The sequence below is a fragment of the Sander lucioperca genome, chromosome 9 (genome assembly GCF_008315115.2).
Source record: "Sander lucioperca isolate FBNREF2018 chromosome 9, SLUC_FBN_1.2, whole genome shotgun sequence".
In the NCBI taxonomy this organism is placed as follows: domain Eukaryota; kingdom Metazoa; phylum Chordata; class Actinopteri; order Perciformes; family Percidae; genus Sander; species Sander lucioperca.
The window spans coordinates 6232304-6254778 of NC_050181.1; the positions used below are offsets into that span (position 1 = coordinate 6232304).

The window sequence follows — 22475 nt, forward strand, 5'->3', positions numbered from 1 at the left end:
TCACTTAAAATAAAACAATAAAAAAAAGAAAACATTGATTTTATAAAAATACATTGTTGCAAAGCTATAAACAGTGCTGCTTTCTTAGTATCTGAAAAGTTGCCATTTTGGAGATTTATGATGGTTTTCACAGGATAGGAATGTAGGATTGGCTGAGGCAATTTAGTGTTAGGTTAGGGCCAGTTCTGTCTCATATCACATCCATTGGTATGTAAAGAACTGTGTGTTCTGTGTCAAATTGAAGCCAGCAGATACATAGATCCACAAATATTTTGTGGACAAATAGAATTCTTTTTAGCAGGGGAAGAAAACTCCAGCCTTTTTTGGCCCAAGTTTATGAAAGTGGTGGCAGTTTAATAGCTTTACAATCCTAGGGTTACACAAGCTTATATCATGACATGACTGTGTGCCTTATTTGGTCTGTCAGGATGCTGGCTGCACACAATGTTATGATAATAGATTGCTCAGATACAATTCTGACAATTTAATGTAGGAAATATTGATTTTGGAAGCGTTTAGCTTTTAATAAAATTCTTTTCAGGTTGTATAGTGAGCAGAAAAGAGGTTTGGAACCAACCCAGAAGAGAAGAACAGAGAGGGAGAAAGAGAGAGGAGGTGAGGGAGAGAGAAATAGAGACAGAGTGAATCAGATGCAGAGTGAGAGAAATCAGAACCCTCCCACAGGAAACCGAGCAAAACTCCTCTTCTCCTTGTATGGTAAAAACTCCCCCAAAATCCACAGGATCGCCTTGGGAGTAGAGTCAAAGTCCTGCTAAGTATAAACTACAAAGCCATGAGAATGGTGGAACAGATTAGAGTGTACAGTATATGAATGCTACCATGAAGAATACAAACTAGTACAGTTTTAGTAGCCTTAAGTGCTTGATGTCATCCAAGGGATATGTGGACACATACAGTTCTATGTTAAATGTTGCCACTGTATGATCACTTTTACACACTGAAAACATATGTATTACAGTGTCAGTCTAAAGGGACACTAATGAGCATCTAATATTCCTAAAGTTTGCTGTGGCAACACCTGCACATGTGACTTATATAGGCTGTAACACCTGCGTGATGCACTGACTCATAGTGTATTAAGACAAGCCCATTCCGCAACAAAAGTAAACATGTCAGCCCTGTTCAACTCTAAGGCTTCTGTACAAACATGTTCATTAACTACGCAACTACATCCAGTGAGTGTATGTAAGCAGGCTGATGGAAGTGGTTGAGTGAATTGGCAATCTGTTATATTTGGCTCCGTAACTCAGTAACGTTGTATCTATGACTTCTGACAATGTCTAGACTCTTTCTTACCAGCAATGGGGATCAGAGATCTGTCACTTTGATGAGGCACAGTTGTCTTGCACAAGCCCGGTGCTGAAAGGCTTTTCACACCAAAGGGGGGTGGTGTTCTTAAAGAAAAAAACTTGGATGGTAGTCCTTTTTTCTGTCTCTGCTTTAATTGCCTCTATATTTAACGTTATCAAATGTCAATGCAGAATTTTCACTGTGTATCTTCCAAAACTACCCAGCTGTTCACACGTCACATGTTGTATCTCTTTGCTATCCTTTATCACTTCACATCTCTATCACATCTCTATCAGAGGTGAAAAGTACCATCTGTTTGGGTTAGCATACTTGAGCGGGCTTTTAGACCAAAGTTATTTTAATGCTAAGCCTGTACTACCTCAATAATTACTCCAGTGGCTTTGTTTATTATTATACACTGACATATTAATAAGTGATATATTTTTAGATATATGAAGCAGCAATGCTTCTACTAATGTTTCAGGAGTCTTTTCACCTCTGATGAAGTCAGTGTTTGTTGCTTGGCTGCCATTTAAAATTTGCACATCAGCAGTTATAGTCGGTGAGATGATTAAGTTCATTAAGTTTCAGTATAAAGTTAGGACGTGGGTCACACCAGCACTTATAACAGTGGAGATTTGCACAAACTCAGTGCAGTTGAATAACAATCTGAGTTCAACTTTAGTGAGGTTAGACACATATTAGCACCATTATAATGGAAAGACAATGATTGGCTGATTATGCAAGATTTACCACCTACCACCCAACTAGCTACTTGATGGCCAAATGTATGTGAAAATGCTTCTTGATGTACTTTTGTGTTCTTGTTGGATATATTTATTGTTTTTTTCATATTTTCCACAATAAATAAGGACACAAAAGCAACAACAAAAAAACAGAAATATAGATACACACACAGAAAACATTAAGAAAAAACAACATCAAACAAACAAGTAACAACAATAAAAAAAAACACAATGTGTATAGTTCCTTTTGTCATACGCTACATTTCTTCATCAGAAAGTACAGCGTTGGTTGGATAACTTGGTTTTCCAGGTAGTGCATAAAGAATGTCTGTTCGTGGCCTTGTATACGCCAGTTTTTCCATGGCTAGGCAGATTGAGAGGCTATTCAGCCATTGATTAATAGTTGGTGCTTCAGATTTTTTCCATTGAAGAGTAATACAATATTTATCCTGGATACAAAGACGGAGCAGTTTACCTCAGATTTTGATAGTTTTATATCATCAGGAAAGAGACCCAAGATGCAAAGACGTGGGCAGAGAGGTTATGTAAATACAATTTATCAATGTCTCCTCCTCCGAGCCACAAGTGTCTGGATTAGTTTCATTAAATCTGTTTAAAAGACTTTTGTGTTCTTGTGGTCTAGGGCTGTTTTTCACGGTCTGGGCTATGCCATTTAGTTTCAATTAATGCCAATTCATACAACATAATCATCATATTCTTTATTCAGAACACAAAAAAACGGTCCATAGCACAATATAAAACATAGCAGAAGACAGACAAATACAAGATAAAACACAAACAATAAGAAATGACTACAACAGTCAAAGTTCCACAATACACAAAAAGAGTGTTCAGATATTAGCATATAGACTAAAACGCCAATGGTTCCACAATCTCGAAGTGAATCTAACCGCACTCATTGCAGGGTTCACTAGTGTTGCAATTATGCTATTCAATGACTCAGTTAGTCTACAGATACATCTGTACATGAGATTCCTGAGTACAGCAGGACAGGTGGATACATCAACACTTACAAACACTTGGCTTGCACTGCTCCATCGTGGCATTTTAAGCAGCAGCCTCATGCCATCATTATATGCCACATTGAGTTTCTGCATACTGCTTTTTTTATAGCGACGCCACAAGTGGGCAGTATACATTGGAGTGCAAAAAGCTTTAAAAAGTGTGGTCTTCACAGACAATGAACACATACTAAATTTGCGATTCAGCATATTAGCTTGTGCATACATCATACAGTACTGTCTATGAATGTCCCTATCATCAGACAGGTCATCAGTTATATAGTGCCCTAAGTATTTGACCTCATCACACACTTTAAGGACAGTACCAGACAGAGAGAAAGCAGGAAATGATGGAAATGTTTTTTGTCCTCTGTGCTTCTAGCAATCATAATATTACTCTTCTTAGAATTGTACTTAATGTCAAAGTCTGAGCCATATTGGGAGCAGACCCTTAGTAACTGTTGGGCCAGCACTATATGGACAAAGAATCACCAGATCATCTGCGTACATCAGGTGGTTGATAATGGTGTTCCCAACCATATAGCCTGTTCCACAGTTATTTAGCAGCTTTGATAGATCATCCATATAAATATTAAAAAGAAAGGGTGATAAAATGCTTCCCTGCCTAACTTCATTGCTTACATTGAATGGGACAGACATAGAGTTACCCCATTTCACATACATTGACTGATGAGCATACCAAAAAGCCAAGATTCTCACTAGATATTTGGGAACCCCTATGTTGTGCAATTTGTAGAATAGCTTCTCATGATTTACACGATCAAAGGCTTTAGAGGCATCAATAAAACACATAAACATTGTGGAATTATGCCTGTTATATAAATCTAGGACCTCCTTTAAGGCAAAAATACACATATCTGTGCCATGTTTAGGTTTGAAGCCAAACTGGTTGTCAGAGGTCAGGACAAATTGTTCCAGCCTATTCAGTATAATCCAGCATAATGTAAATAATATAATAAACAGCATACAATATGAGACAATAGTGTGCTACCAACTTTGTGGAAACAGTTTGCATTGCAGTTGAAAATGGTGCTATCTTATGGTGATCATCATGGTCATCAGGTTTTCCCTAAAAACTGGAAAGATCAACCATTCGTCCAGTAGAGAGAGCTACAGGACAAGGTTGATGACAAAAAGCGGCAGGTTGCTGTAACAACTCAGAAACCATGGAAACTTTTAACATTGTTTGCAATTTCTGAAGAGCATGTTTGCATGGATAGATAGATAGATACGTTATTGATCCCCAAGGGGAAATTCAAGATGGAAGAAGAAATGGAAGAAATGCAAACTAGGGGTTTATAGTTGCCTTGGTCAAATTGAATCTATTTCGGGTCTGTGTATTGTGTTCTAACTTTTGTATTATCTAACAAATTTTTACTACATACACGCTTTATCACAAAAGATAGAATAAGGACAATTTAAAATACAATAATATTGTTAGCAGCAATATTATACGTGTGAAACTGAATATGGGCATTTAGATAAGTCTCTCAAGGATTTCATCCCATGCTTCCATGTCTACAGAAATGGGATGAGACTAAAACATGAAAACGGGTGAGTGGGCTGTTGTCAGGACAACCCGCAATTTAAACATTCACATGATTTAACATGATGCACAGTCAACAAGACAACACTTTTTTAATTTGATTTTTATGCCTATATATTAAAATAGTAGCTATTTACCACATCCATTCATAAAGAAATCTATCAATTATTACATGTTCATGGGAAAACACACTTATCTGTCATACCCATTAACTTCATACAGGATATGGTCATAACCATGGACTGAATAAAATAGGTCATAACCTAGTTTTATATACAGTCGATGGTCATACCTCACTCTGGAGCACTACATCCTCCTGTTCCGCAGGGGGCGCTCGTTAGATGCATGGATGGTGTGACAAAAAGGGAAGGGTGGCTTTCCACTTTACAGTATTATGAATGAAAGTCTGTTCTTTGATTTTTAGCCCTGAAGTAGTTAATATCAAACATTATCAATAAGCATCTGAAAAGGAGCTGAACTAAGCTCGTATAAATTAGTTCAAGATGTCTGCGAGTGCAGTGTATGTCTTGGATTTGAAAGGAAAGGTAAGATAACGGGACAGCCTGCTACGTTGCTAAACTGACGTTAGCCTAGCTAGTAGCTTTGCTAACACATTCTTCGTTGACAGATTATGATGTGGCTTAATCTGCAGCAGGCTAGCTAATGCATCGGCATACATTGATAATCTGTGTTAAGGTTTGGGCCTTTAATTTAAGATCGTAAAGTGCATCCAAACAAGGGGGTCGGTTTCATATGATGTTTAAACTCAGAAATATTAGGCCACGTAACGATAAGAAAACAAACAGGTGACCAGCTGTTAGCAGCAGGCAATGTCAAACGGTTGCCAAAACTCCCTTCAAAATTCTACAGTTTCACGCCTCCTTGCTTATATGCAAGACATTACTTACATTGCATGACATACCTATTAACATATGTTCAACCTTTACCGTCTTTTGGTAAAAGTTATTCATTGATATGCATTTCATTCCAGAAGAATCAAGTTTAACATCTGTTTGTTGCAGCCACCCACAGCTCTGTTTTAGTGGAGTAAAACAGTTAAAGTAACAGGTGCATCATAGACAAGGCAGCTACCTAGTTTTTATAGTCTATGGCAGCTACTTGTATGTGGAATAAAAAAGTGGACTTTTTACAAAAAAAAGTTTCAAGCAATGTTGTAAAGGTGTTTGTCTGTAGATTTAAATGTCTGATTTTTCCATCTAATTTTGTTTGTACACAAAATATATTAGGCCAAAATGTGATGGATGACTAAATAAAGTATAACTTAATCAACACATGTGGAAATATAATTGATTTTGGCTATATTGGTAACTTTACACATTGGTAACTGACCACCAACATTTTAATAACTATTTCATTACTATATATTCATGATGCTCATCAGGTTTTAACATTACCAGCTGTACTGCAGCTGATATTGCTAACTGCACAAATACTGTCTTTCCCTTTCAGGTCCTGGTGTGCCGAAATTACCGGGGGGATGTGGACATGTCTGAGATTGAGCACTTCATGACCCTTCTGATGGACAAAGAGGAGGAGGGGACCCTCTCTCCAATCCTGGCCCATGGGGGAGTCCGTTTTATGTGGATCAAACACAATAACCTCTACTGTATCCTTATTGTTTACTGCACTGTGTTTTTACCCACACAACTTGTCAACACTATTATTATATTCTTTGTTCTACGTGGATTTACAACTCTTGTAGCTTCAATTCTTAACACACGTCACATCAGTGGTCGCAACATCCAAGAAAAACGCTAGCGTCTCGCTGGTCTTCTCCTTCTTGTACAAAATTGTCCAGGTAGGACTGAATGCTTTATGAGCTTTCATTTATAGCAGGTTAACTCCATTAAAAACACATGCCTTTGGTGTGGGAGATCTGGGTTCAATTCCCACTGCGATACATCAACCAATGTGTCCCTGAGCAAGACACTTAACCCCTAGTTGCTCATGTATAGCAGTTGTAAGTCGCTTTGGATAAAAGCGTCAGCTAAATGACATAATGTACTGGTTAATAAAACTACATTTGTGTCCTTAAGGTTTTTTCAGAGTATTTCAAAGAATTGGAGGAAGAGAGCATTAGAGATAACTTTGTCATCATATACGAGCTGATGGATGAGCTGATGGACTTTGGCTATCCTCAGACCACCGACAGCAAAATTCTGCAGGAGTAAGTATCCTCTTTGCCATAGCCTCACTGCAATTAACTTTATGTATATTTATTAGAGATGCAGCTAATGAATACTGCCATTATTGATTAATCTTTGGATCATGTTTTGATTGCTGTTTTGTCTATAAAATGACAAAAAAAAAACATGTTTATTAGTCTGTCCCAGGGTCCAAATTTTATATCTGATGTGTGATCAAAAAACCCACATTTATTCGGTTAACAATTATTTAAATTTTTAAAAATAGTTGAAATTAGGTGCTTTTCGACCGGATAGTACTTGTACTTTTTAGAGGAAAAGTACACTTCTAAGCAGTTCTAAGAACTACTCTCCCCCAAAATCTTTTTTTCCGTTTGCATTCCCACTGGCCAAGTGGCCATAGGGACTGGTAGGAAGGGTAAGGGAGTGACGCAAGCACGGCAACGGTCTTTATAGCATCGTCACTAGACCTTAGCGCCACATACAACAACAACAAATGATGCTAATACTTGTGCGCTTTTCCTATATTAAATGCACGTCCATTCTCGTAGTAATTCACGTAATATTTTGCTCAACACAGACGGGGCTTTATTATACTCGGAACAGACCCCGCCTCTGCCTGCAGCGCTGTGGACGTGTGTGTGTGTGTGTGTGTGTGTGTGTGTGTGTGTGTGTGTGTGTGTGTGTGTGTGTGACTGTGTGTGTGTGTGTGTGACGGCCGGTGAGCCGCAGGACACGCTTGTGGAGTTTAACTCCGAAAAGACAGTTAACCACAGGTTCCCGTTAATCTTATGATGGACATGTGTTGTGATATTTAAGCAAACGAACCGTCAACGGCGAAATAAAAGCCTCTTATTTACGAGAGCGGTCTGAGAGACCTCCAGCTTACCGCGAGGTGTCTGAGCAAGACTGGCCGAGCGACGAGCTAGAAGCCGGGGAAGGCGTTTGCTGGCTGTCGCCTCACTTGATGGAGCTTCTGAACTCTGAAAACTTTGAAGCAAATTGTCAATTCGGCATCAATTTTCGCAAGACTGCCTATATTCGAAATCTAAACAGTTAATTTCTCGCCTAAAACGTTGTCAGAAGTGAATTTAATGATGAATAAGATGGTGAAAATTGTTAAAAATGTCCCGTTGTTGCAAGTTCCGAGTTGGCAGTGGGCGTGACTTATAAGTTCGACCAATCAAGTACACCTAGGAAAAGGGAAAAGGGAAAAGACCCTGCTCTGAAGTAGGAGCTAAAAAAGTACGCTGCTGAGGCCAGAGGAACTTAAAAATCTCCAAATTTTTCCTGTCGGAACACGACGAAAAAAGTGTTCTAGGAACATTTAGTTCTAAGAACTGCAAAAATCCCTCCGGTCGGAAAGCCCCTAATGTAACAGTTGAGAATCTTAAATGTTTTTTAAATGTATTTTTTCACCTGACAATCAACTTTGTTGATTTTATCATATTGTCTTTGATTATCTGTTGATCAACTATTTCTTTGAGCGCTAATTTTCATGATGACATTTCCTCGTGTTTTTACCAATCGGTGTAGCACACCCTGTTAAACCAGCTATTTGATGTATAATAATATATAATTTGATATGTAAAGTTTTATGGACTGATTGTGGTGTAGCCGTTAAATCAGGTTTTACAGATGGCTTTTTTCAGCTTTGTGGTATTATTTTGTCATTTCTATATATCTGACAGGCAAAAGAAGCCTACTGTCATGTACATGTAGCAAGCAAACTTATGGATTTCCTCCAAGTGTTCTGATTACAGTAATAAGTCAGACAATCCTCCCTATTTAGTAACCATGAGACTGAGAGTCTCTGTTCTTCTTTGATGTGTTCTGGTAACTCACCTCTGCAGACAGTTAATTTCCCCTTTTCTCTAGTTTGCCTCAGTGTTTACATTTTTGTCTCTCAGATACATAACCCAGGAGGGACACAAGCTAGACACCGGCGCCCCGCGACCCCCCGCCACAGTCACCAATGCTGTCTCTTGGAGGTCAGAGGGCATCAAGTACAGGAAGAATGAGGTCTTCCTGGACGTCATTGAGTCAGTCAACCTCCTGGTAGGAACTCCTTGTTTTAGAAGCGCTGTGTTGCTTAAGCCTTATGGAATGCCGGTCACAGAGCTCGTAAACTTCCTCACAGTGTGCGTCACAACATCAGCTAGCTGATTTTGCAGTATTTTCTGTAGGCTGCTGCGAGTGCTTTCTTTAAGCGGCTAATGCTTTCTTTGACGTGGTTCTTTGTGACCCTTGTAATCCCTATATTTCTCAGGTTAGTGCCAATGGTAACGTTCTACGTAGTGAGATCGTTGGCTCCATTAAGATGCGTGTCTTCCTGTCTGGAATGCCTGAGTTGCGGCTGGGCCTCAACGACAAGGTTCTGTTTGAAAACACTGGAAGTGAGTGCTCTCTTATAATAGACTTTGGTCATATTGTGTTAACTGGGTGAGGAGCTGCCTGATGGACAATTTGATGGATAAACCCTTTCAAAGTATAGAAGAGTGACAATCAGACTATTCTTCCTGGCACCCATTGTCAGACATATCTGTTCCCTCATACTTGTTGGAAAACCCCTAAAAGTTGTATACAAATGCAATTTCACCTATGCCAGATTTATACCATTTCATGCAATGCAGGTTCACTCTTCTTGTATTTTTCTTCTTTTAATATCATCTCTTGTGTTTTCATGGAGGAGGAAAGAGTAAATCGGTAGAGCTGGAAGATGTGAAGTTTCACCAGTGTGTCCGTCTGTCTCGCTTTGAGAACGACCGCACCATCTCCTTCATTCCTCCTGATGGAGAGTTTGAGCTCATGTCCTACCGCCTCAACACTCACGTGAGTACTGTAGATCATCAGACACCTTCCAGCCCCCTGTGTATTCTATACCAGCAGGCTCTGGTGGTTCGATCGACTGACCCCTAACAAGAGGAAGGGTGTGAAATGAACACCTGCCAAGTACAAAATCCCTTGCTGGTCATTTTCTGAGGTGGCATCAGTCTTTAGTTTCTTGGGTTCTGCGTGCATATGGTCCTTACATTCCACCATATCAAGCAATGAATCAGCTGTAGGAAATACAAGCAACTAATGCAGGGTTTTCCCTACCATTATATTCTTTGGTGCAGCACCCAAGCCGTTTTTGGGCACCACTTAAGCCGAATAAATGTAACCAAAATACTTTTCTCACATCTAATGATTGCAGTTGCACCCAAGAAGACTTATTTAGCAAGTTTTGTCTTTAAGCTTTTTGAGTGTTAATTTATATTATTCGCTCTGGCTTTTCCACCGTTTTCAACACAGATATGGTAATTATGGTCCAAAATGATGTGAAATTGCATTTTCTTAATTAAAAAACGTAATATTTTCTTGATTGAGGACCCCGAAATCCCCTGCCAAATAAGAGCACCTAAGTCTTCCACAAACCTAGGGGAACCACTGTAATGTATTTGGATTCAAAATCAGGAGTACAAGGCACATTTCCCCACTCGAGCTTGTAACATGAACCTTCTTTACTACTTTAAATTAAATGAGGTGGTGCCTAGAACTCACTACAGAAAAGTACAACACAATAAGAGCTGAATCCCACAGCCCTTCTTAATGCCATATTCAATGCCATATTAATGGCTCTTCAGTTGGGTATCTATTCCTGTGAACCCCAGGTGGAGTAGCTGTTGACCTAATAATACATATTTATTATAGCTTCCCTGGAATCTTGATTTCCAGCAGCAATTAACACAAATGTTGTTACAACATATAAAAGATCCCTATGCCATGATGGTCGTTCCCGGGTGTTACTTTCTGTGTTCACTTTTTGTCAGTCTAACAGACAAACGTTATATATAATTACATTAAATAATTCATGCAAAAATGTATTTGGAAAGCTTGCCAAATTTGTTATTTTGTGTGAGTTCTCGTTTCCTTGAACCTTTATAATATCGGTGTCAAGTGCACGGCATGACCCATAGAGTCACATTTAGAGGAACTACGCTAGATTGAAGAATTTTACTTTAACCGCTACACCATCAATCCAACAGTGTCTTTGATAAACTGTGGTAAAATCAGGTGAATCATGACCGTACACTACAGTAGATGTGTTATTCCATGTTTTATTTTTCAATATGTGCTGGCTCAATCTGTAAAGCAGCCCACCAGAATAACTCCCGGTACTCCTGACAGCCAGTCTCCTCCTGGTTTCTGGGTAATATTTACAAACCCGTAAATATAGAGATTGGACTTTCTTGAGGTCTTATGTTGAGCAAAGATGTATACAACAACCTTTTTGGAAGGCACAACCTAGATAAATATTTAAACACAAACTCCTAACCTGTAAAAAATGAAAGTGATGGGATCTCGGCTAAACCAGCATTTGCTCAAATGAGGCTAAATTGCTTCATTAACCAGGCCAAGATCATTTCTACCACAAAAACATAGTCATGAAGGGAAGTGGAAAATCATATGTAATGAGAAAATGGGGAGACTATAGACAAAGACTTGAGGTTAAGCAAGTTTAAAGTGGCGTTAAATTCTCGATAAAGGTTTCACAATAGGATTGCCAGTAACCCTTTGGGAGGGGAAGTAGTACAGTGGAGCAGAGGTCTCTCCAGTTATAGCTACTAACAACCACGAAGTTTTCTACACAAGAAACATGTCATTCAGTAATTTACCACATTTAAACATTTATTGACTGGCTATATACATAAAATAAAACCTTCTAGAGTTGCATATTACTCTATCATACCTGTCATACCACCTCCTTCCCCAAACCCACCCCAATTTTATGGGTGAGTGGTACTACAGTAAAAAAAATGAACGCAACAAAATGTAGTGACATCCAACACAACAACATGAAAGTTACATAATTTTTCATCAAAAGTAAACTGTAAATCTTCAGGCTCAGTATGTATCTTGGTCACAATTATAAAAGACACACATTTAAGGGTTCAAGATTGTTTGTTAAAACATTTAGTTCCTCATTATCTTATGATCGGCTGATATATTGTTATCAGATTTTTTTAAACTCCCTAATATCAGTATCGGCCTTACAAATCTAATATAAGCTGGTAAACTGTATACATGTTTTAGGTGGATACACTAAGAAACATGTTACATAACAACACAGGGTGTCAAGTCCCCCCCCTCCCACGCCCCACCAAGTTTTGCGCAATCTGTGTTTTCCCCTTGATTTTCTCTAAAACACAGACACAACACTGATTCCACACAATGCAAATTTGAGTATATGAATATTAGTTGTTTTTGCTGGTACTGTATTGTACTGTAATGTATGTATCACAGTGAATTGATGTCCTATTCTTAAACGTTTTATGTTGATTCTGGTTGTAGTTATACTTGCATTCCACCAGGTGGTGACTGTGTCATATGTAATTTAAACTGACATGTATGTAAAGTGTAATATAACCTGTTTAAAATGAATTTGATAGTGGGTAAAATATGTATTTTTTTTATTTCAGGTGAAGCCCTTAATCTGGATTGAATCTGTCATTGAGAAGCACTCCCACAGTCGGATCGAGTACATGATCAAGGTAGGTCACTTTTGTGACCATCATTAAGCCCGGGTTTAAGGGCGAGACATTGTGTTGTTGAAGTTGACATGCTTGTTTTCTCGTCTCAGGCGAAGAGTCAGTTCAAAAGGCGTTCCACGGCCAACAACGTGGAGATCCACATTCCTGTGCCAACGGACGCTGACTCACCCAAATTCAAGACCACAGTGGGCAGCGTAAAGTGGGTGCCTGAGAACAGCGAGATCGTCTGGTCAATCAAGTCCTTCCCTGTGAGCATGACTCATGAGTATCATACACATGGTCACACCACTGTGTGATCTTATGTTTGGGCTTTTAAAGGGGAACTATACAGTTGTTTTAGCTTAATTTACCTTAACTGAACAGCTTCAGAGTCATTGGAATGGTTGTATGACTTTTTTTGAGTTGAATGGTGGTCGTCTCGCTCCCCTCTAGTGCCTGTTAGCGGAAAAACCACCCTTGCAACTTTCGAGCCGCCGGCCTCAGCGTCAGGAAGTATCGCGTGATATCTGGTCTCGCGATGTAACAAATTGCTTCACGGCACTGCACACTTGTGCCCATTCAGGAACTGGTTAACAAGGTAGCGATGGAGTTTTTCACACTATCGTCATGGCTGAGCCGGCAAAAAAGAAACAGAAAGCTAGGAAAGCATTGTCGGGGGAACAGAGAAAGAGGAAATGGCAGACTGACCGAGCGAAGAGTCAGGGACGAGTAAACATTGGAGCTGCCAAATATCTATTCCGAAGCTGTAGGGGGAGCTCTATAGAGAAACCTGCAAGCAAAAAGCGAGAAAACAGCAAAGAAATGGCCAAAACTGCATAGCGCCCCTTTAAGTAATATCTTAAGATTTGTTTCACCTGTCTCTTGTCATTGTGGGGAAACTGTCAGTTTTGTATGAAAGATGTTTATAAAAACTTTACGGTAGAATATCAACTTGTCTTTTTTAGGGATGAATACGTAAGTTTTCCAGACGTTTTGGTCAGGTATTATAGAGATTATGTTCTGACTTCTCTCAGGGTGGAAAGGAGTATTTGATGCGAGCCCACTTCGGTCTGCCAAGTGTAGAGGCGGAAGACAAGGAGGGGAAGCCACCAATTAGTGTCAAGTTTGAGATCCCATACTTCACCACCTCAGGCATCCAGGTACATCCCAAGCACACACGCACACACACAATACCTGTGCCAAGCAGTGTTTGCAAAAGTAATTGATTTAACCTACCTGCAGCAACAAGTGGGTAGAGGTAAAATAAGATAAATCTTGGAGAGATAATAAGAATTAAACATTTTAATAAAACAGATGCTGCAGTTTATTTGCACCTGCTGTTTGTTTATCGCCCAGTGCACATGCATGCATAGTCCACATATCTTGTGGTTTTCGGTTGTTTCCCTGTAGTCCTGGATTTAGAATTTATGGCACGTAGCAGTGTCTCTCATATGAACTCTCTCTCTCTCCATTGCAGGAATTCAAACAATTCATATTTTTCATGTTTTTTGCCAGAGGGGGCAGTAAAGGGCACAGTTAAACTGTGAGACTCCTTTTGTGGTAGAGAACATTTCTACTGTTGAACAAACCAGAAAGCAACTGCTCATTAACTTGGACTTGGCCCTCTGCCTTCATGTAAATCACAGTGATAGAAAATGTCATTCTTAGTTACAGGTAAGTAGATTCATTGGAATTTGATTGTGATTCCCATGAAACTGAGAGAGAAGCTAATGTTTTTCCTTCATATTTGAATGAAAACTCTTGCTGACCACAGACTTACACAGATGTGCTGCACTTACTGTATAATCACAGTTGTCCTGTGATTATATGTGTACCACCACAGTAACACAAAATTAAGTTTTCCCATGTCTTGATGTGAGGAAACAACGGCAACTTGACAAACTCCATTTTAAAATATCATATTATTTCCCGAAAAGAAAAATGTTTTCCACAGGTACATTTTCCACAGGTTATCGCACGAGTTTTCCGCTGGTACATTTACATAATTCCACCTCAGTGTAACATTAACCAGATCTCATTTGACATTGTGCTTCATTATTTTGAGAAAGAACTCCTGAATTTTAATATTCTTAGGTGATATTTGAACCAGAATGTGTAAAATACTGGTGCATTTATTTAAATGCTAGGGACATGTGACAAGTTATCAATGCCACTGCCTTAAATAACAAGATGACAGTTTCTTTAAGTGAAGACGTTAAAGTGGTGGATGGTAAAGCTTAATACATACAGCCGTAAGTATTTGTTATTCACTCTCTGTAGAGTATATTGGTTGTTGAGCGTTAACGAGTTACTATAACAGTATAAGCATTTCAATTGTATATCAAATTATATTTCAAAACTGACTTAAATAACAACCAGCGTATTTTAACAGTAAGCTCTTTTATTAGAGTTACTGTTCATCTGATAGGGGGCCTGAATCTCTCCTTCTAACACACTTATTTACTTCTTAACTTTTAACACTGCTTTCTGTGTAACTCTCATTAAAAGAGCTGAGAGGTCATGTTTTCCAGCTTCTCCACATTTCCTATGAAAGTCAATAAAACCTTATTAAGTTGTGTGGACATTATGCAGCCCACTCGGAAACAAGAACGTTGAACCCAAGATAATTGAAATATGTGATACTTTTAATTGGGGTGTTTTTTGCAGTACAAGAATTCTTGCCATTTTCCAAGGTAATTTGGCAGCTGAAAGAACTAATCTCTTTTTCCTTCCTTCCTTTCAAATCTTTGCCAATCCATAAATGAACAGACGCTTGGATAAAAGCAAGTGCACTAAGTCATAGTGAAGCGACAAAGGCAGGTGCCTGACATAGCCTTGACTTATGCTACATTAAAAGTCCTTTTGAAAAATTAAGATTAAAAATGGCTTTAACTAAAAAAGAAATGAGCGTTCAAGGTTTTTTTCAAGATGAATAAATAAATTTAAGAAAATACTAAAGGTAATATAAAAGCAAAACATATAATACATTGTGCCATCTTTGTAGAACTAGATCAGACTTTCTCATCTGTTTGGTTGATGGATCCTCTTTTTGTGGTTTTCTACAAACCATTGCTGGCTTGTATTCAAACACAAGAAAACGGAGTATTTCCTGTTCACTTCAATCCGGACACACCCTTTGGGCAGAAGTGTCACTGTCTCCAGTGATCAAAGTGAGATGGTCAATGTCTTCAATTGTTATTGTGCTTAAATTTGGCCTTTTTTGAATTCTTAGCATATAGTCACCCTGGATTTACCTATTTAGTCATAGAAATGGAAGGATACAGTATAATAATTTCAAACATATATACAAAGGAATAATATTTGATTTACATTTACCATGCTAACAACAGTTTATCATCTGAAAATTTTGTATTCCAAGGCAATATCTAGTTTTTATAATACATTCTTAGCGATACTACCTTAACCATTAATGGACACAAAGGATTGGTTTTTGAAAAATGAGCACAAAGTCATCAGAGGTATTCATTTACATCATTCTGCTCAGTAGGCATCTGGAGCTAGACTAAATAAAACAAATCTGATGAAACCTCTAGCTCACCTAGTAAGAGCGTTCGCCCCATGTCGGCAGAGTCCTGCAGCGGCCCGGGTTCGAATCCGACCTGCGGCCCTTTGCTGCGTGTCATTCCCCATCTCTCTCCCCCTTTCGTGTCTATCCACTGTCGCTATAATAAAGGGAAAGCCCCAAAAAATAATCTAAAAAGAAGACGGCCACCTGAAAAGATTTAGTTCTGAAAACTACAGTACTCCCTGGGGATTCTTTTCTATTTGTTTGGGGTCGTTGTAGGCCTCCACAGTACAACTGTCTGTCAAGCCAAAAGCTTAAAAATCTCTGCTCAGTGTTTGCAATCACACTGACTGAGACCCACCGTCTCAGAGGCAACCTATTAAGAGCCATATTCCCATCGAGCTCTTGTGCCAGGCCAGTAACCTTTCCCTTATTACAGGGTAACAGCAGACTGGGTCTCAGACTCTAATGCAGCCAGTAACACCACTCTCTACGTGTGAGAAGAGGCTGTGAAGCTTAATTAGACACATGTAAATATCAAAGCATGAGAAAGTCCCCCTTAACTCTACCACTAAGTGTAGGGGAGAGCACATGTGAAGTGTGTATGATGCGCGTAACTGCACCTTGTAAATTTAACTAGAAATGGAGTAATCCCACACTTTGGCCGAGTGGCAATAACAGCAGAAGTGTGGTTACAATTTAAAATCTCCCGTCTTTAGGTGATGCTGAGGAAACCCAATCAAGTTGGCTGATGCTTTTTGGGCCATAGTTTTTTTTTGACCAAAATACTGATAAATCCAGACCACACATGTAGTCTGTACTTACCAAACGAGATACAACAAACATCCTCCTTTCCCCTTCTCATCTTACAAGCCATAATGATATTTTGCGGAGGCTTTGGATGCAGTTTTGCTGACTACGTACCCACGGTCAGGCCGACTGCATGTTTGGCTGCTGGGTTCAGGAAGAAGTGCTGTGCCGGCAGACTCGGTGATCCCGCGTCTATGTTTTTGTCGTGATGTGTCTGGTGGCCACGGCGCGCTCTCTCTCTCTCTCTCTGACCTCACTGTGTAGTGGAAGGTAATAACAAGGCGGCCACTACCGAGGCCTTACCAGAGGCCCGCCGCCACTGGACCCACAAATTCCTGCCTTGTCTGTCCGGCTCCTGGCTGGGAACCGGCATGCTAGTCATGGCACGGCGACCTTACCCAGAGAGAGGTTGTGACAGCCAAAAAAAGGCTGCACTCACATCCCTGTTAATTGTGTCAGCACAGATCTTTTAGCAGAAACGTTTGTGTGAAAGTTATTACTGCAGAAGCACATTCAGATACATCTGTAATTTTGTTTTGTAGCACACAGTGACTGATAATATTGCTACCACAAGATTAAATAATAATACTACAGAGAAGTAAGTTCTGAGTTTTTTTTCAAAAACAATGTGCAAACATGTTCAGTGATGGACAGGATGGCAGAGTATTTTGAGAGCGTCTTCTCGAAATTCAGCTCTTTGGTAACACTGGTCTGCTGAAATATTGGTTAACGGCTTGTGAAAGTTGTATCTTGATTATGCTGATGTGTATGGTTTTTTCCTCTCGGGCCTCGAAACATACAGTTATGTAAATTAACTTTGTGTCCCTTGAAAGCTGTTCTGTATCTACTTCCCTCTTCTCAGTGTGACTCATACTACTGCTTCCTCACCAACAACACTACTCTTACTACAACTTGCAGCTCGCTTCAAACTTAAAGGAGTACTCCACTGAAGTCTGTCTTTTGTATATCAACCACTTGCTGTAGGCCATGGAGGTGGCTATGAAAAGTTTGTAGCTTGCTCCTTTGCAAAGGTTGTAGGCATAGGATGTTACAGAAGTCAAAATACTGTATCAAAAAGTTCATAGAAACCTCTCAAACTACTCCTGCAGCATAATGCACTTCAGCACTGTATTTTCTATGTTACACACAGGTCCAGTTTGAACACACTACATACTCGAAACCTGCTAAGAATTAGTTTGTAGTATGTAAGTGGACATTGCTATTGAGTGCTTGTTTGGAAGTCCTTTGTTCAAACTGGCTGGGGCTTTATGGGTACTGTTTGCACTTTCTCCTTGTGTCTGCATGGGTTTCTTTTGGGTGCTCCAGTACTTGTGCACAGTCCAAAGACATGCAGGTAACAGAAGGCGAATTGTCAGTTCTAAATTTCCTATAGGTGGGAATGTATATTTTGGTTTGTCTGTATGTGTTGGCCCAGTGATAGACTGGCAACATGTCCAGGGTGGATCCTGGCTCTCTAACAGTGCATGCTGGGATGGATCAGCAAATGATTTTTGGCATGTTGTCTTATTTATTACACTAGACACCAGCAACTTGCATCATCGTCTGCAATGATCTGTAAACCTAAAAAGTCAAAGAATAGTTTTATCTTTTATTTGTCATGTTGATACCAGTCATTCAGTTTTGTTTTCCCTCAACAGGTGCGTTACCTGAAGATCATTGAGAAGAGTGGATATCAGGCCCTGCCGTGGGTGCGCTACATCACCCAAAATGGAGGTAGGTTATGAGTTCACTAATACTTGTGCAGAGTGCCCATATGTGCAGGCCTTAGGCAACAGTTGGGCAATGCAGTGCAATGTGGTGGGAACCAGCCTTGAGCTGATACAGTTCTATGAAAAGGGGATACACTGCAGAACATGAGGCAATGTGGCAACGTCCTGTGAAATGTGAGAAAGTGAATTTTTTTTTTATATCAAGCTTCCCTGATCTTCAACCCGAGATTACCAAGGTTGCACATGTTGGTCTTTTTGCTAATGTTGCCACTAATTGCCAAACATCCTCATCTCATTTCCTTTATATTCCATTCATTTTGGGTGGAAAGCATCAGCTGCTTGATTTCTCTCCGATACTCTCTTTTCTTTTGTCCATTTGATTAAGTCTTGTCCATTTCCTCCTCAGATTACCAGCTCCGGACCCAGTAGGCAGCGCATCAGCCGGCAGTAGGCAGGTGGAAACCCGAGGGGGCGGAGTGGAGCCGCTAATGCGTTATCAATGGCAGGTGTCAGTCATAAGACCAGAAGACTGTCTTTTTGTTTGTTTTTGTTTTTTTAGTATTTTTTGAAGTTATATTGATTTCTGATCAATGCAAAAATTAGATGGAGCCTTCAGTTAGGTAAAGTTTAAAAAAAAAAAAAAAATCTTTTACTACTGTGTGGCTCCTAATGTGAATGAGGCCAAGGAAAGCAGGAGTAATGTTTACATCTAGGACATATAGTGCAGAGATGTACACAATCTATCACAATGGGTCAAATGATTTAGAGGAGTATGTTACAATTCTCATTTAAAGTTACTGTAATCACATCCACACAGGTTAATGACTCTCCGGTCAGTCTGAGTAGGATATTTTTTTGATACGAAGCTGCTTTGTTCTGCCACAATTCCTATTTGTTGATTATCTGTATATATTTGTTACATGTTAATGAACTTCAATCCAGTGTTATTTGTTCAATAATTGTACATTGAAAAGCAAAATTCTCTTTTTTTTTCTAGTATTATCACCTCCATGTGATGCCATTGATACATGCCAGAGCAATGCCCTCCTGCATGGCTGTTGTGCTGTTTGACTCCTCTGACATTCAGCTTTGCAGTAAACATGAAGTTTAATTTGCACCGTAAACAGAATACCAGTTAAAAATCCCTCTTTTCCACCCCGACACCTGTTTCCCTTTTCCCTGTCTGTAACCACACACATTTTAAATCATTAAATGTCTATTTAGAGAAAAGTGTTCCATCGTCTCCCTCCGTCATTTCGTGTGTGATGTCACTGCAGTCATCGTAGTGAGCGGTCATAGTGTCATCTGCAGGCACCTGTCCCACAGACCAATGAGGAATGCTGAATGGTGGGGAAAACTCTGCAGAGTGAGGGAGAGAGGATGGGGTTTCATGTATCAGGCTTGTGGTTGTAGAAAACCCTGGATGGTTCTTTCCACCCCGTCCTGGAGGTCTTTTCAAACAGTGCGACTCTTAATACCCAGGGCCTGTGATATCATAGGCAATTGAGCGCCAGCACTCCGTAAACACGCAGGAGAGCAGGGAAGGATGTGACTCAAGCTGTGGTCAACGGTCGCAGACATGCTAGAGAGAAACGTAGGATGGACCAGCACAGACTAGCTATTGTTCATGCCAAGCCAGTCTGCAGTGGTCCTGCATGAGGTAATTCCTTTAGTTTGTCTTTTAAGGGACTGTGATACTCATGTGAGTGTGTCAAAGCAGGTGCTAAAGGTCCATGTCACCATGAGCTGTAATGCTTGAATCGTTCTTTTTACTTGTCACATGAAGGATTTGATTCTATCATTGGTGATGCAGTGAGATAAAATATTTTCTTTACATTCTTCTTGCACGCACCTGTTTTTGTGAAACACCTACGTAGCAGGTTTGCCCAGTCAGTGCACAAAATATGAGTCAAAGAGATAATGCTTTGTTAATCAGCTTTCACCGTTCAAGATAGTCATCCAAGATCAGGTTAAGCGTTAATCCGCCTGTAACCAAAAAATGCAAGCTGCTAAAGTTATGTTCTTATCTTCAGCTGTAGGTTTTTTCCCCATCTAGCAGCACATGAACATCGCTGATGTAACATCTCAAATAGTACAATATGTGATTTCATGCAGCAGTTTCCTGTCATTATTGAGACTGTGAGAAAATACGTTGGTAATCTGCAGCATTTAGAGAAAAGCAAAGTGAGTTTATTAAACTTCTTGCTGATTTGCAGAACAAATCTGAGTGAGTGCCCACATTAGTGAGTCCAGTTTAGCATGTGTGAATACTTGTCCTATCGAGCAGTGATCTGAACGACAGGTATGAGACTGGTAATAACATCCACTCATACCAGATTATCTTGTCTACTTCAAACTCTTTAACTGTCTGGTGTGAGGAGGGCCCTGGTTCATTTTTACAGGATTGGTTATTCATACACTTTTATAACTGTACTAACATGATAATTTAAGCATCTCTAACTCAAAGTCATAAAATCCCCACAGCACAGTCGTTGGTAGAACAGACTTGCTGGTCGACGTGTGCTCTCCCTCACTTGGGAACGGTCTCTGTGCTACTTGGCAGAGCATGTGAATATAGTGTTTGGCACATGATGAGAAGGTTGCATTCATAAAGCAAATTCAACCTCTGGGGAGACCTGACATATAACTCATGTTGCATTGCTTACAGAAGGCTTGGTTACACCAAAACATGAGTATCCTCTCTTATGTTCACAAATATTTTACATAAACATATACTCTTTTACTAAGATTAACCACAGGGTTATCATTACACGTTTCTCAATTGCACAGGTTCCTCATTTATATATATAAAAAAATACAGACTGAAAAAGCTAGTCTTAAAGCAGAAGTATTGAGATTCTTTACTCAAGTATAAGTACCAATGTACACATATAAAAATACACCATTAATTAAGTTAAAGTTGTGCATTCAAAACGTTATTTAAGTAAACGTGTATAAGTTTTGTCAGCAAAGTAAAATCGCTCATTGTGCAGCAGAATGGATACTGTCAATGTTATATTATCATATAGTCAAATATTGAATTGTCAGTATTGATACCCTAATGTGTAAGCAGTTTTGTATTGGTAGCTGGTCGAGGTGGAGCTAATTTAAACTACTTTATATACAGTAGTTTAACCTATAGCATGTGTTTAATAAACTCCTTGATTTGTATCTTAAATTGTAATAATAATAATAATAATAATAATAATAATTGTAACAATAGCTGTCAAATAAATGAAGTGGAGTAACAAAATATGTCTAGCAGAAACAATTACAGTTTAGCTGCCTCAAGATTTTGGTAAATACACAGAATGTTTGGTTAAAAACACAACTGAAAGTAAGCCAACTGAAAGTACTCCCACATTAGGTAATGATAACAAGGAATACGTATACATTTTATGGTATTTAAAATTACATTTTTAAATTTACAGTTACAACAGCATTAGCTTTAACTCACTTCCTTATTTCTGTAATTCATACTTTGGACAATGGTATATAAATGAGGATTGTAATTATTGCTTGTATCTGTAAAAGTATCACAGCAGCTTTAAGGAAATTACTGTAACTCAGTGAGTTTTGTGAGTAACTGCAGGGTTAGATAAGTGCATCATTTGCGCCTTAACCTAAGCCAATGAACCATGTCATGCAGACAGCATAACTAGGCTAACAGGTGAATGAAACAAAAGCTTCACCTTTCCCCTCGAAGAGTTATTTGGTTGCCATGCCAATGTTTTTACCATTGTTACTGATTTTATGGCAGATGCCTCACTGTAGTTATTGTCAATGGAAATAACTATGGTTACTCAACAGTGTGATGAAGCAACAGGTAGAGGTCTGACAGTGTGGCAGTGTCAACTTCAAACACAGGTGTGCCATGAGGAACCTCGTGTTTATCCACACACGGAACCCCGGCGCCTAGCAACCGAGGGAAATCCTCTCGTGTCGCATCAGGACTCTGATCACTGCGTGACATCAAGACAGGTCGTTCCCCTCTCAGGCACGCAAAGTGTCCCAATAATCATCTGTGTGAAGTCTCACAGCCTCAGATGTGAAATACAAATAGTTGGTGAGTCACTTTGAGACAG

The 22475-nt window shown here is 39.4% G+C and overlaps 1 protein-coding gene across 3 annotated transcripts; it reads left to right on the forward strand.

Moving 5' to 3' along the window:
• The first annotated feature begins 4937 nt into the window (after positions 1-4937).
• Positions 4938-19625, forward strand: ap1m1 (adaptor related protein complex 1 subunit mu 1). Of its 3 annotated transcripts, none has more exons than XM_031293888.2 (12): positions 4938-5191; positions 6117-6273; positions 6398-6465; positions 6704-6834; positions 8722-8869; positions 9081-9207; positions 9501-9643; positions 12274-12345; positions 12435-12593; positions 13359-13484; positions 18319-18394; positions 18797-19625. In XM_031293888.2, exons 1-12 carry the CDS (start codon positions 5150-5152, stop codon positions 18817-18819), a joined length of 1272 nt encoding a protein of 423 aa, XP_031149748.1. In that variant the 5' UTR covers positions 4938-5149; the 3' UTR covers positions 18820-19625. The 3 variants fall into 3 exon arrangements, with proteins under 3 accessions (XP_031149748.1, XP_035861236.1, XP_035861237.1); XM_036005343.1 differs by having other exon boundaries at positions 9504-9643; XM_036005344.1 differs by lacking the exon at positions 4938-5191 and having other exon boundaries at positions 6398-6467; positions 6705-6834.
• Positions 19626-22475: the final 2850 nt, after the last annotated feature.